The sequence below is a fragment of the Chaetura pelagica genome, unplaced genomic scaffold (genome assembly GCF_000747805.2).
Source record: "Chaetura pelagica isolate M959 unplaced genomic scaffold, ChaPel_1.0 scaffold105, whole genome shotgun sequence".
NCBI classification, from domain to species: domain Eukaryota; kingdom Metazoa; phylum Chordata; class Aves; order Apodiformes; family Apodidae; genus Chaetura; species Chaetura pelagica.
In genome coordinates, this window is record NW_009953393.1 from 4265147 (window position 1) to 4281059 (window position 15913).

Genomic DNA, 15913 nt, shown 5'->3' on the forward strand with positions numbered 1-15913 from the left:
CATTTTGGTCCTCATGAAGCCAACAGACTAGCAGGATGTCCATCTAGAACTCATGTTTAAGATGTGTTTGCAGACACGCTGTCTTGGACAAAGTATACCTGAAAGTGTTTCTTTAAGAAAATTCTTCATGAAATAGGTACTGCACCTACCTTGATGAGGTAAAGATGTATCCATCTTTATAATACACATATATGTATTTAAACACAAATTTTAAAAATATTTCCATTCACAAACTCAGAATTTTTTAAGTGTGGGATATACGGTTTCAAGATACATGTATGCTCTTTCCATTAGATGCCCTGTGTGCACAAGTGTTACAGTATTCAAATATATCATACTTGGATTTGTAGTGGTATTTGCACAGGATGAATACATTTAAGAACTAATCCCACAGAACCATAGGTATGTAAACTTGCAGGAAAAAAATATTGTGTGTTGACAAAAGCACATTTTATAATCCGTCAAAACCCATACATGCAAAAAAAACCCCATCAAGACAACTGTCCACACACCTCTATTTGAAGTTGGATGGATGTGTGAAATATTTAATCTTCAAGTTACTTATAAATTTATCATAATAATTTTCAGTGGAAATACCTTTAATCCTATTTGTAAATTCTAATGGTTTTGTTCACACAGATCAAAACGTCAAAACAGCCAATGTCAAAATATTTGAAAAGGGGTTCAATTCTGCTAGAAAATAGTCAATTGGCAGAGTCAAGTATAGTTGATACAGGATTCTAGATTATCCTAGGTGGGAAGAGTTGTACTCACACTAGAGCTCTGAAGCAAAATCATGTTTCCTTCCTACTAGTGGATTACTAGCCCTAAATATTAACTACCTCAGTTGTTGACTAGTAAAAAATCCCACACTCCTGGAATCAGAGTGAATTATTATTTAACACTAGTATCAAGATTATACAATAACTGTTTGCATTTTACATATGAACTACAGATCACTGAAAGTTTCCCATTGCACTGCAGCAAGAAAAGGAAATGTAACACAAAAAAAGCTTAATTTGCTGCAAAGTACAGCAAGATACTTCCGCAATCTCATAAAAATTTCATACTGGAACTTGTTACAGTGAGTTCAATTTGATCTTTTAATGTAATACAGTACATTTTTATAAACTTAACATTATCATTGCAGAAGAGCATGCTAACTGAATGTTAGCAATTTATCTTTTATACATAATTATACTCTACTGTAGCTACTGTACGCAGATCTCAAAATGTTAGTACATAAAATATTCATTTTCTTTATATGAGATGAGAATGAACTTAGAGTTTTGAATATAAGAATGAAGTATTTGCTGTGCCTATTTCTCAAGAAATAATGAATTACACATTATAACCCAAGAAATCAACATTTAAATTGCAAAACTATAGCTTAAATTTACATTAAACATTACTGATCATAATGTGCATCAATACTTGATGAAGTTTAACCTAACCATGTTTATGCACATAAAGCCTCAAGAGTCTGCAGCAGTTTCAGCATCAGTTTTTCATATTTTTGTATAAAATGGACTTACAGGTACATCTTCCATAAATGTTTTCAGTGCAATTCTGTCAAAGAGGAAAATATAAAGCTAGCTTTCAATCACTTTATACCATAAAAAAACCCCAGCAACTGGCATGTGCACTGCTGAAGCATAAGTAAGCCAGTTCCATTGTGCCTACTATTCAAAAGTTAATTCAAATCAACCATAATTGCCTTTTTAGGCAGCATTTCCCCCATATCTATAGGTATAAATGTTGAAAAGCTGAATACTGAAGGGGGGAGAGGGGGAAATTAAGCTGAGGCAGAATAATCTAATTGTTTATAATACCTTTTTCCATTGGTAACAACAACAACAAAATATAATGAAAAAATTCTAAAGGTTTCTTTAGTAGTGATCTTAAAGTTTGGAAATCAGCAAATCTGTGTTTCAGTATTATCCTTTCCTCTGATCTTTACAGGCCACCTTGCAACTGTAACTTATTTATTGATGGATTATGTGAAAATGCTTCATTATACAATGAGATAAAATTTTCCTAAGTTAGAAACTGATCTGTAGGGAACCAGAGGGAGAACAGCACCTGAAATAATATGTGCTTGGCTAAGCATAATGTAGTAACCTATACATTTTGGTTCAAAAACACAGTTTGTAAACTGTAAAACTGCATACAGGATACTGCTTTAAGTATTTTGTTTCTATTTTTTTTTCAATTATACCTAAAAAAAACCAACAAAAAACCCAACCTGTCTATGGTAACACAAAATAAAAATGGAGCTTCATTCAAATCTTGAATACCTTGGCTGCAATAATACAGCTGGTTATTCAACAGAAAATTAGCTCTTCATACAAAAAAAAAAATTGGCTCAAAAAAAGACAAAAAAAAACAAAATAAAAAGGTACAATAAACTCTCAATAAAAGGTTCTCTTATGAGGCAACCTACCATATACTACTGCTAGATACGAGTTTCCAAAAAAACATTACATCCCATTTTCAGCACATTTTTCATGAACATGCAACTTCACTATAAAATACAAAACACTTGGTTCTCAAGAACAGCTTTATAAAGACACACTGCATCAATAAAATTTTTCTTTGTGATTAACTTTACATTGTAATAAGAACTGTATTTTCACTAATGTTTATATATCAGATTTCATATTATAATGTAGTAATAATTTGCTCTTTGTGAACATCATGTTCAGAAGGAAATATCTATACACATTAACATACTAGACTATTAAAAACTCAGTTACAGAATTTTATTGATACAGTAGATTAATAAAAACTGATAGGGGAAGATAAAATGGGTGGGGTGTTCAGTACAATATTTAATAACACACTTTTAAAATTAAAATATTTTAAATCCTTTTTGAATGTTCAATGCCACTAGAAGTCCAGAAAAGTCTGGCATCAATACTGAGGTGTAAAACAAGTCAAACAACTTCTTCCAAAATTTGCATCTCCTGTATTATTTTATCCAACATTGTTGAACTGTAAAATAATGTAGCACCTCTGATAATAGATGGGTGCCTAAAGGTAAACACTAGGTTAGATTCAGGTAAGAAATAATGACCGTTTCTCTTTCTTCTTCTTCTCAACAAATAGTGGCAAAAGAAAGTGACACTATTTGTTCAACTGATTCTTTTTTTTCACAGTTAATGTCAACAAGAGTACAAATACAAACACTGACAGATATTGCTTGAGATTAATTTTCAAACTGTTCTTTTTTTAAATCAATAGATCCAATAAACAGTGGGGTACTGTCAGTTTAAAGCCGCAGATAAAAGCTATACAAGCACTTTAGAAGTCAGAAACATTAAAAAAAGAATTATTTACAGATTTCTTCTTTAGTTCGTATGTCTACAAAGCCAGCGCACATTACACTTCACAAAAATCCACAGTTAATGATATCAACATGTGTGTGGCTAAAGCTTGTGACCTAGGGACTGCAAATGCCAGGAAAAGTAAAATAGGTTTTGTCTTTTTTTTTTTTGTCAGCAACCCCGTTTGTGCACAAACAGCTTCATTCAGTCTCAAGCTTTATATTAAAAGCATTCTTCAGAGATTTCACCTGGAAGGCTGATAGCTACATCCTCACTCATCGTCTTTCCCTTTTGGAAGTTCTGCGACGGATCTGGTTGGAGAACAAGTGTTTTAAATATTTTTACAGAAAAGTTTTGAAAAATTCAATAATAAACATTTCATAACAAAATAAGTGCTTACTCTGACAATATTTGTGAAAAGGTATACAGTTCTGTATTCAGTGTTGTTTATTACTTATTTTATCACAGCTACAAATCTCAGTCAATGTCCAGGATGTAACTTTCCTTGATGTTACTGAACCTGCAGCCTTTAACTATTAAAAAATAATCCAGTTTCCTTTTTCAGAGTTTCCATAACTCAGATGCTCCATCATCGGACATGTCCGGAAGCATGAAGGCATTCAAAGTTACATTTTTAATATTACTACTAACATTATGGATGTACACGTATGAAATATATATAAAAAGAAAATAATTGTAATGCATTTGCATGTGCTAGTAAGAGAAAGAAATTTATTTAGGATTCTGCTCCAAGATTCCATACTTACTTTCCAGTACTACTCATTTTGTGTTCATGTTTTGTATGAAGAAACATAATTCACTATTACAATCTAGCTGAGAAGAATCAGCATGAGTTACCTGGAAAATAGTTCCCACGGGGTACTATACAATTGAGGCAGACAGATAACAAAAGGGGAGACCTTATTTATAGGGGCCTTCCAGTACCTGAAGGCGCCTACAAGAAATCTGGGAAGGGACTTTTTACAAGGGAATGGAATGATAGGATGAGGGGTAATGGTTTTAAACTGGAAGAGGGGAGATTTAGGTTACACATAGGGAAGAATCCTTCACTATGAGTGTGGTGAGACACTGGAACAGGTTGCTCAGGGAACCTGTGGATGCCACAACCTGGAAATGTTCAAAGGCAGGGTGGACGGGGCTATGAGCTATTTGGTTTAGTGGAAGGTGTTCCTTCCATTGCAGGGGGGTTGGAACTAGATGATCTTTAAGGTCCCTTCCAACCCAAACCATTCCATGATTAGCTATATAGAACAGAAAATTTAAGATGCTTGACAAAATCTGGTGTTTTCAAAGAAATGCAGCCTCTCTGGGAAACTACAATGCCGCACCACTAAAAAAGCAGTGACAGCTGACAACAAGTTCATTCATTTTTAAGGAGGAAGGTTAAGTTCTAAGACCAGGAGAAGCCATGTCCCAAACACTAACAAACAGACAACGCCAAAGACTCATGAAGAAAATCTCAGGCATTTCTCTTACATTGATTGTGGAAACCTCCTCTTCTTCCGTTACTTCTTCCTGGGGAATGTCATCACTGACAGGTGAACTACTCTGAAAAACATCCATCTCTTCACTAGATTCGTTCTCTTTACTGGCTGCTTGTTTGGAACGTCCCACACGGCTACAATCAGAAGAAAAATAGACATCAATTTCACAGTATATGGGTCTGCACACATATAAAGCATGTGAGAGCAAACATTCTACTTTACAAGAACAGCAGCCTCACAATTCCATGTTATACAATACTTCTACCTTATATACCTATCCATTTCAACCATACATAGAATAAAAGAGTGGAGCTAGGAGGCTGGAGAACAGCATTTGAAAACCAAATTCTTCTTCAAAGTAGAGGGTTGGGAGTACAAAGTTGAACAATTTATATTCAGTGCCAAAATTCAGCCCAAGGAAGGCTGACAGTAATCAGTGAACAGAAAAACCCAAACAGCCAGACACTGAATACTTGGGTTGTTGTTTTTTTTTCTCCTTCTCTTCAATTCCATGATCAGATGTATTCTACTTCCACTAGAGTTTAGACACAAATATTTTAAAGACCTAGAAGAACCCGTGTTGTTATTATGAAATTAACACTGTAATGAACCTAAAGGCAAATCTTCCAAGCTGGCTCATGCTGAGCTAGGGATAATCAGGATAACAACATCTTAATCAGGATAATCAAGAACAACCAGTAAACAATATCTTAAATTGTCTTTGTTAGTCATGGGAGCAGAACCACAAGCAAAAAGCACCCATTTGCTTAAAATTAGAGCTAGACCCATCCTCCACAACCCCCCCTACATGCAACCCCCTCCCCTCCCAAAAAAAACAAACCCCACCACAACCAACAACAAACTCCACCAACTAGATATGCATCCAAAAACTACACAGCTGCACCCACATTACCATTTTGTTTGGGTCATGAGCACAATTCATAATCAAATTATGGAATCATCCTGCTTACTGCAGATGCAGTCTTAGTACACCCAAACTATGTGATTTTGTGGATGAAATTAAAACAGAAACTGTGTTTCAGGAAGACAACAAACACACTTCAATTACCAGTGGGGACATACAGATCCAAAATAACTGTCCTCTGGTAGCATCACACCACACACACGGTGGGAATTTTCAGTCCTGAGAAGCACACTAAAATCTGTATAAAATAAAATCTCTGAATTGCATATACTACTTATAGTATAGTGATGGTTTCAGCACCAACCAACCACATCACATCCTTTGAAAAACAATACCAACAATACCCATTAGCCCAACACAAACTTTCCAAGACTGACAGAAGCAGGAGAATTGAAAAGGAAACAGATTATTCACAAGCTTGGTTCATCTTTTCACATATTATAAAAATAAGCCAGTTGACATATGTGAGCCAGTAACCCAATTAGCTGATCAGAAGTAGGTTATACACTATCACCCCACAGGTCAAATCCCAAATTTTTATGCCAAATCTACCCCCAGGGAGCCTGGAAAGCCTTAAGAGTTTGGTTTAAATATATTTTATCTTGTCATGCACAGTGCTGCATTCTATCAGCTACCTTCTGCTAAAACTGCTGTAGATACATACGTAGAAGAAGGAGAAAGCTCTCCCTACAATGGACTCTGAAGACTGAGGAATGACTGCAGTCTCACTGTTTTCTTGCAGATTTGGAAAAACGACAGTAAAAAAACTTGGGTGATCACAAAAAAATTTAAAAATACACACAATATTTTTTGGATTAAATCTAGAAAAGGCTAAACAACTCTAAACCCCCCAAAAAACTTACTTGGGCTCCTCATGACAGGAACAATGTACACAGGAAGGAAAGCTATGTCTTTTAGTGATCACATGTACTGATACAGTTTATTTTCCATTTAAAAGGGGGTAAAAAAACCACACTGAGTTCACTGAAAAGTGAATGGGAAGTATTTACTAAAGGGCATCTGTGACAAATGCCACATAGCATATCACCCAACAATAACCTATTGGCATGTCCTCTCTGTATGGCAGTAGCATTTTCCAACTCTTGTTGCACTGCACATGTGTAAGTTACTTCTGTAGTAACCAAGACAGCATTGGGACCTGTCTTTCTGGTTACAGGGTAAAGGAGCTGGAGAGGTTTAACCTGAGGCAAGAGAAACAGGACACTGGAAAGGTCGGGATATTGTATATGCAAAATGCCAGACCATGCGATCTGGTGTAAAATTACCATTTGAATCAATAGTAAAAAGTTGTTTGCTCAGGCAAAGATCTCCACTGTGGAAGAACCCAGAAGACAGGGAAGTTGGTACATTAAACTGCCAAAGGGAGATGAACATGATGCTAAATAAGCCCAGAAGCTAGAAAAGCAGTAATACAAGATGTGAGACTGATGATGTGAATAACCAGTGCTCTGGATCCACAACCACCAGGTCTGGAAAATTCTTACAAATCTGTTCAATGATCTGCATTTTGATACCAGTGAGAAAATAAGTTCTGTTCACTTGTGCAGTTCTGCATTATATATATTGTAAGTGCATGTACAGAAGAGGCAGAGATACCTGTAGGCAAAAGAGATACTGGTAGGCACAAGAAAATCAAGCTAGCCACAGAGTTTACCTTTATTCTGGAGCTTGATACACCTCAGATTTTTCAAAAGCTACTATACTTCATAAGACTGTTGCACATTTTATTCATTTGGACATGAGTCAAGTGGATACCAAGAAGGTCAGAAATTAGAAAGTAAATATTAATTTAAGAAGAATCAAAATAAACTTAATTCTCAACAATAATGTTTCACCACAGTAACAATTTGATTCTTCCTCCCTATCCAAAACAAATGGGAGCACTTTTTGCTCCTTTAAGTCCTAATAAAGCCCTCTCTTCAAGGCCCTTGTGCTTTATTGACTTTTCTCCTAGAAGAGCAAAGCTATGTATATGCTACATAAGCACATTAAACTTGCTCATAGCCTCTTGCTCTAGTTTGAGATGCTCTAGGAGAAACAGCAAGGGGAAACATTTTAGAAGTAACAATCACAATTTCTTTTCTTAACTGTCAATTAATGTATTCTGAAATATTTTCAGCAAATTATTTGTTTGGGGGCACAAAGGCATATTTTTAATTTCTACTAAATACAAATTCAGAAAATATTCACCACTTACACTTTTTTTTGCTGTGATGGTGGTGTGTTTGATGACCTTCCTCGTCTTTTCTGTGGCGTAGACTGTGCTGATTCAACTGTACTAGTTTCAGATGGTTCTGCTCTGTTTTGAGGAAGACCCAAATTGCAAAGTATCAAATTATAACTAATGTCCAAAGATAAAAAAGGTGTAGTTTACAAAAAGACGGACTTACCTTTGCGGTGTTCTTTTCTGTGTCCTATTTTGCCTGCCTTTTGGTTTTTGTTCAATGTTTTCAGTTTGCCTTTCTTCCTCCTCCTCTTCCTCTTCTGCTGCAGCTGCTGGTGTTTGTTTTTTTTTGCTCCGTTTTGATGACTTTGCTACTGGTTCTTCCTTTGGTGTTCCCCCATTATTTGCTTTGGGTGGGCGTCCTCTTCTCCCTTTCTTTGGTGGACTGTTCTGTTCATCTTCACTTTCTATTACATCTTCTTTTAGCCTTTTTTCTTCTTGCCATTGTGTTTCATCAGATTCTGAAACAACTGCAGGTCTCTTCCTTCCCCGTTGACTACCTCTGAGTTTCTGCTCTTGTCCCAGTTTACTCAGGTCATCTATGCTAAGTTTCTCTTCTGAATCTGTGATAGCTGCTTTCTTCCTTCCTCTGGGCTTTTCCATTTCCGACTGAAAAGGTAAGATTATGTCTTTAAATTAAAAAATTAAACTGCCACATTAAACTGTCATGCAAAAGCTACAGAAACTCTCCCTCAACAAGACAAAGAGTCTTCAAGCTGCACAACTTGTCTAGTAAGATTATCTACCATATCCATTTAAGAAACCTTTGCAAAAGTATAAACACAGACATAGATATAAAATGCCAAATGAGAATTATTATTTCAAAGGTGAGCAGTTAAAACACAGACGCGTGTAAAGTCCTCATTTGTATCCTCAGTTGGCAAACATGATTGGTTGAAACACCCAAACTGTGTTTCTATCAATTAGAAATACAAAGATACAGAGGATGGGAACAGTCAACTAGTGGCGTCAGCTCTGTTATGAGCTGCAGGTACTTATGCCTGGCTCCTACGCTGGCAGTGTAAGGCCCTACTACCGAAGCCAGTGGGCAACTTGAATTTATAATTGAAGAATGCAAGCACAGAAATTACTGGTATCTGTCAAAGCACTGCTGTCAGAGCCACACTAAGATACAAAACTTGCTGAGTGCAGCAAAAAAATCCCAAAACAAACCTCCAGCCCTTAAAAGAATCATAGAATGATTTGGGTTGGAAGGTATCTTTGAAGATCATCTGGACCAACTCCCTGCCATAGACAGGGACATCTTCCACTAGATCAGGTTGCTCAACACCCCATCAAGCCTGGAACACTTCCAACAATGGGGCATCCACAGTGTCTCTGGGCAACCTGTTCTAGCAGTCTACCACCCTCACTGTAAAAAAAATTATTCCTCATGTCCAATCTAAACCCTTTCAGTTTAGAACAACTGCCTCTTGTCCTGTCATCACAGGCCTTGCTAAAATGTCTGACCCCATCTTTCTTATAAGCTTTCTTCATATATCAAAAGGTCACAATAAGGTCTCCCTAGAGCCTCCTCCTCTCCAGGCTGAACAAACCCAACTCTCTTAGCCTTCCTCCATAGGTGAAATGTTCCAGCCCTCTAACCACATTTGTGGCCCTTCTCTGGACCTGCTCAAACAGGTCCATGTCTGTCTAGTAATGGGGACCCCAGAGCTGGATGCAGTACTCGTACTCCTGGTGGGTGTTTCATGACAGCAGAGTAGAATGGGAAAAACCATGTCCCTGGGTCTGCTGGCAATGCTTTTGATGCAGCCCAGGACATACTTGGCTTTCTGGACTGCAAGTGCACATTGCTGGCTCATGTCCAATTTCTCATCCATAAGTGTCCTCTGTAGGGCTGCTCTCAATCCCTTCATCATCCAGCCTGCAATGGTACTGGGGATTGCCCTGATCCATGTGCATGACTTTGCACTTGGCCTTGCTGAACCTCATGATGTTCACATGGGCACACTCCTCAAGCATATCAAGATCCCTCTGGATGTCATCCTTTCCCTCTAATACATCAAGAAAGATAGAACCTTTTCTAAATCATAAGCTTTCAGAACAGAAACTATTTTGGAACTTGGGGAAAAAAAGTAGAATTTATGACCTTTGTAAAAAGTGGCAGGCAGCTCTACAAGGATGTCATGAGTTTATGTAGAGAAAATTAAAAAGGCCAAAGCCCCACTAGAAATTAACCTAGCCACTGCCATAAAATACAAAGTGTTTACATAAATATATTAGCAACTAAATGAGGACTAAGGAGATTCTCCATCCTTTACTGGATGTGAGAAGAAACAGTGATCAAGGATGAGGAAAAGTCTGAGGTACCTAATGCCTTCTTTGCCGCAGTCTTTAATAGCAAGGCTAGTTGTTTTCTGGGTACCCAGCCCCCTGTGCTGGCAGACAGGCATGGGGAGCATATTAATGTCTGGACTTGATTATCTTAAAAGTCTCTTCCAACCTGAACAATTTTATGATTTTTCACCTCTCCATGCTCTAGTTCTCTAAAAGTGCACAGTAAAAAAACACAAAGAGTGCAAAGATTTCAGTAAGCAGCCATTAGAGTCAGGAGGATTGCCCCAACCAAACACTATCCCTGGAAAAAAACATTGACTCAATTATGATTTGATGGGGACCATGATTATTTCATGTAGGACCATTAAATTGTCCAGCAGCTCAAATATTTACAGTATTTCACAGTTTCATAGCAATGTTTACTTCAAAAATTGCTGTATTTCACACACACAAACTCTCATTTATCAGTATTTGCCACATTGCAATTTCATCTACTCAATGACAGCTAAGAAGACACTTAAAACCACACGGAATGAGGTTTTTCTCCCTCACATCTCCTTTGTGATGTAAGATAGAAGTTATCTTACAAATATGTCTCCCCTTGAGACAAACAGTGGTCAAGAAAAGCAGAAAGTAAAGTTATAAAGGTTATGAGGGGAAAAAAAAGTAAAATAAATTGAAGAACAAAGAATTACACTAGGAAAATGTCTAAACAGTGATGACATCTCCAGCCACTATATTACTTCAGTGACAAAACTGTTGATCTAGACCAATGACAACCTCTGTAATCCCTGTTCTGTTTGCTTTTGCAGTGACTGTGCACAACTGCCATTGCAGATGCTTTACTACGTTGCAGCCAAGTTTCGAAGTGAAGTTCCTCCCTCAGCTTGAAGAGTTATATGGCCTTAGAACCAATGTTACTCTAAATGTAATCTGGACAAACATAATGAATAGTGACATCTTTACTGTCCGGCACCAAATTAAAATTCTGCTTCCCAGTTAACACCTGATGTAATCTGCTCCTTAGCTCCAAAGCCAAAAAGGAGTTCTGCATCAACAACCTTAAGGTGCTTGCATATGTAGTCAAAGTGAAATACAAATGTCCTCGAAAGTACTTGAAATACTAAACTGTATTTGCTTTATCCCTTAGCTTTGTTGCTTACCAATTCAACCTAATGCTTGTAAACATGAACTGTATGCCAGTAGCTGTTTGGATTGAGGTTTTTCCAAGGTTTACAGCTGAAGTGACATATCAATACAGGAAGCATCAGAAGTGTTATTTTTTGACAAGAGACTTCTGTTTTTTCTGGTTTTGTTATAAGCAGTTTTGCTTTTCTAGGGTACTGTGCAGAACTCCTTTTTGGCTTTGGAGCTAAGGAGCAGATTATATCAGGAGTTAACTGGGAAGCAGAATTTTAATTTGGTGCCAGACAGTAAAGATGTCACTATTCATGATGTTTGTCCAGATTACATTTAGAGTAACATTGGTTCTAAGGCCATATAACTCTTCAAGCTGAGGGAGGAACTTCACTTTTACTAGTCAGTGGTTTACATCCCAAGCAACCTAGAAAAAAAAAAAATCTAACAGAATGACACCTCTCTATTATCCTATTATGTCAAAGACAGTAAAAAAATATAAAGCAGCAGTGACATCAGATACAGGACATCCTTAAGGTATTCTAGAAAATCCAATTATAACAAATTAGATCATCTTTGTATTATTACTTTTTCAAGTATATCCCAAACACCACAAAATTTGAAGACTGCCGGCTATTATTAAGGCACAAAGAATTAAAATCTACTAGTAGTAGTATGTGAAATTCTTATTTGAATTGCTCTTAGGATTACAATAGAAGTACATTCGTCTTTGGTGGTTTATTTTTCTGTATTCCCATTACAGGTGTAAACACTGCTTGAGGCAACATTTAACCTGCTTATAATTTCATTAATGTATTAAAGCAGTACATCTGAGTCAGAGTCCAAATCAGTTTGTACATCCTCATTAGGAACCTTTAGTATTACTCATTTCTAGAAATATTCAAATCCATCAGTAAGAATTAGTACGGACAAGGCTACCACTTTCAAAGGCCTACCACTCTTAAAGGTCTTGGACAGTGGTCATTCACTAAAACCTCTTCTAAGGTAGATACACATGTAATTTTTTCTAAATGATCCTGATGCTGTAAAAGAGCAGAGCAATGACAACATTTTGGTACCCCTTGAGGTTCATAGCTCTCACAGAACAGTTTATGTAACAGCACAGGCAATGTGTTTGTTAATCATTAAAGACTATTCTACATCATCTTGGATTGTATCTGTCTGTAAGTATCAGTTAGCTAGCTCACTCTGCTCTTGAAGGCCGTTACTACGTGCAGTCTGACAGCTTTAAAACCATGCTGCAACTTCTACTTGTGACACCTGGCATTCAGAACCAAGCACTGTCCTGCCTACGAGTTGCATGCAAGAATCCATATAGATATTCAGATAACTCTTCCTTGAACTTCTAAATTCAATGTGAAATCATGATGCCCTCCTGGTATTCTAGACAATCAGAGAACAATTGCTATTCCTTACAGCTGCTGAAAGGAAAAGCTATATGGCTGGAAAAAGAGAACATGCCATAGCACCAGTGACATGACAGTACAAAAAAAAGGCAAGAATTATAATGCAGCAACACTGTAACAACTAGCTAGCAACACTTTGCTACCTAGAAGAAAGAAACCATGTATGACACAGACTTCTAGAACCTCAGACAGCTATCTGAAATTTCAGACAGGTTAAACTGCTCTCCCAAAACTCTAGTCTTGTCAAACTAACCCAATTAATTCTTCCAAAGCTTTCAAGTAAACATCAATAGCACACACCAAAAAAATCTCTACTGTATATTGGGAGACAGAAGTCCAAGGAAGCTATCAACTTGAACAATGGCCCAAATGCTTCATCATCAAATCTTGAGAATGAGACAAGTTGTGGACTCTCTTTCATCAACTCAGCTTTAGCAGAATCTACTCCTGTCAATATCCTGCAAATTGTAACTGGTAATCTTGAAAGCTTACAGGAGTTGTCAGTATGTTAGAAAGGTAGTGTAATGTAGACATGAAAAAAAGAACCTTCCATTGTATTTCCATATCAAACATACTTTCCAGTAGTTTAAACCATCAACTTAGTTTTATGCTTTAGCATATTTTCTTGAATTACATCAAGTACCACTACATTAATTTTTATTTTAAAGTCCTAGTGACTTAAAATGAAACATCTGCAATGCAACCAAACAGCTCACCCTTACAAGATCAGAGTCGTCCCTTTTGTCAGTTTTCTTCCCTGGTAAGGGTGAAGCCAGTGTGAATTCTTCATTTTCACTGTGGTCCATTTCACTACTGTCAAGCCTAGAATGAACAAACATTTATTCACTGTATTATAATACAGCAGGCAATTGTTAAAAGAAAAAAAAAAAACCAACAACAATCTTGAGAAGAAATGTACTCCTAAACCATGAACAATCTTGCAGAAAAAAACACCAAATATCACAAGCCAGGTCATCTAAGACTCAAGACAAAGGTGTCAATTACAAGCCAAGCTGAATTATCTTTTTTCACTGGGAATGATAATCAGCTTTTTGAATCATAAGAGCCTTACTGAGTTTCAAGAGATCAGTATGTTCGTGTATATTTGCATATATTTTCATATACCAATCAAAGATCCCCACAGATAGGCCAGCCAAAACACACACATTTTCCCTACGGTGAGGTTTAGGCAATAAAACAGTAGATTTAAACTTCAGAGATCACTTCATCCCACAGCTTTCTGTTGTTATTTCAGGCAGCAATTTCATGTTTATTTCAGTTCTACATATGTAAATATGTACAATGGTATCTCCTGCAGGTGTAGAACATTGAGATAAAACATAACATACAAAAACCAATACACAAATAATTTTGTTTCATCTACCCTGGGCAAGTAGAAGCAACAATTTTAAATAACAGTGTGCAATTTCTAACAGAAAGAAATATGCTGTGTACTGAAATGAAAAGTGGTATTCAAATACACAAAGTCTTAAGTCCCTGGCTTGAGAACTACACAGACTGAGAAAGACATTCTGATTCCTACAAGTATAAAATCTGTAGTAACTGTGACACAATTAATCACAAGCTCAGTTTTCACACATCTTAACAGATGCAAGCTTGTCTGTACAGATGCAGTGAGAATGAATTGGAAATACCATGTATACTGAATCATTACCATTACTTATAGCTTACTTTTCTTCTCCACTCAAAACACGTATCAGTTTAACTTAGGTGAACTGGGGAGATCGTGAAGATGTCTTAGGCTGTGAGTGCAGCATTTTAAAAAAAATTAACTAGATGTATTACACTATTGGTCTCCGATTCATTTCATATCGATAGAGAAAATAGTTTGGATTCCAACCTGTCTTTAGCTAATAATAGATTTCAGCATGTGAACCTGCATGACTGGTAAGAAATAACCTTTTTTTGGACTTTCTATGGAGTTGAGAAGTGTTTCTTGTAAAACACTGCATTACATTTAAAATTATATTTTAAATAGTCACAGAAGTACCAGATGACAAGAAGTATCTAACATAACATTTCCTCACAGTCTTGAAGCAATGAGAGAAAATATGAATAGTGAGAGACATGCAATCACTATATGTCTGTGTAAAAAAGTAATGATAATGTTATTTTCAGTTAAAAAGTTATCATAAGAAGATATAGTACCTAATGAATAACCTAAAAATTTGACACAAAATAAGCTATAATTTTAAAAGACAGATAACTAGGAAAAAACAAACACATATGTAGGATTACATGACATTGCCTTTTATCACAGCAGGAAACAGGAATCTAGAATCCAAAAATATTTATCTGCAAAGTCCAGCAAAGTGCAGGAGAAACTGCTAGAGAAGGAAGTAATGAGAGATTACCACAATGCCCTACCAGGCCTCACTGCCTATGACATGTTGTTAATATTGCAGCAGGCCACAAGGCTCCTAGGAACTGCAGACACACACACACACACATATACATAGACACGTGTATATATACATGATTGGGTAGTGAGGTGGATTGTGAACTGATTGAAGGAAAAAAGAGTCGTGGTCAAGGGGATGGAGTCTAGTTGGAGGCCTGCATCTAGCAGAGTAACTCAAAGATGACTAAGGGAGTGGAACATCGCCCTTATGAGGAAAGGCTGAGGGAGCTGGATCTCTTTAGCTTGGAGAAGAGGAGACCGAGGGGTGACCTCATTAATGATTATAAATATGTGAAGGGGGAGTGTCAGGTAGATGGAGCCAGGCTTTTTACAGTGATGTCCAGTGATAGGATAAGGGGCAGTTCCAGTGCAAACTGGAACATAGGAGGTTCCGTGTAAACATCAGAAAAAACTTCTTTACTGTGAGAGTGACAAAGCACTGGAACAGGCTGCCCAGAGAGGTTGTGGAGTCTCCTTTGCTGGAGACATTCAAAACCTGCCTGGACATGTTCCTGTGTGATGTGCTCTAGGTGACCCTGCTCTGGCAGGGGGGTTGGACTAGATGATCTATCCAGGTCCCTTCCAACCCCTAACATGCTCTGATTTACATATTAGGGGAGTTTTTATA

At 37.0% G+C, this 15913-nt stretch overlaps 1 protein-coding gene across 3 annotated transcripts in view; it reads right to left on the reverse strand.

The window, feature by feature from the left end:
* Positions 1 to 2751: 2751 nt before the first annotated feature.
* Positions 2752 to 15913, reverse strand: part of PDS5B (PDS5, regulator of cohesion maintenance, homolog B (S. cerevisiae)) — a 91869-nt gene continuing 78707 nt past the window's right edge. Inside the window, exons 30-34 of one of the 3 annotated variants that reach the window (XM_009998347.1) lie at positions 13586 to 13685; positions 8168 to 8610; positions 7975 to 8076; positions 4824 to 4965; positions 2752 to 3637 (exon numbers count right to left, since the gene is read on the reverse strand). In XM_009998347.1, coding sequence (XP_009996649.1) covers positions 3602 to 3637; positions 4824 to 4965; positions 7975 to 8076; positions 8168 to 8610; positions 13586 to 13685 — 823 coding nt within the window. In that variant the 3' untranslated portion in view covers positions 2752 to 3601. Of the gene's footprint in view, positions 3638 to 4823; positions 4966 to 7974; positions 8077 to 8167; positions 8611 to 13579; positions 13686 to 15913 lie in introns of all 3 variants that reach the window. The other 2 variants (XM_009998345.1, XM_009998348.1) reach the window with 2 other exon arrangements.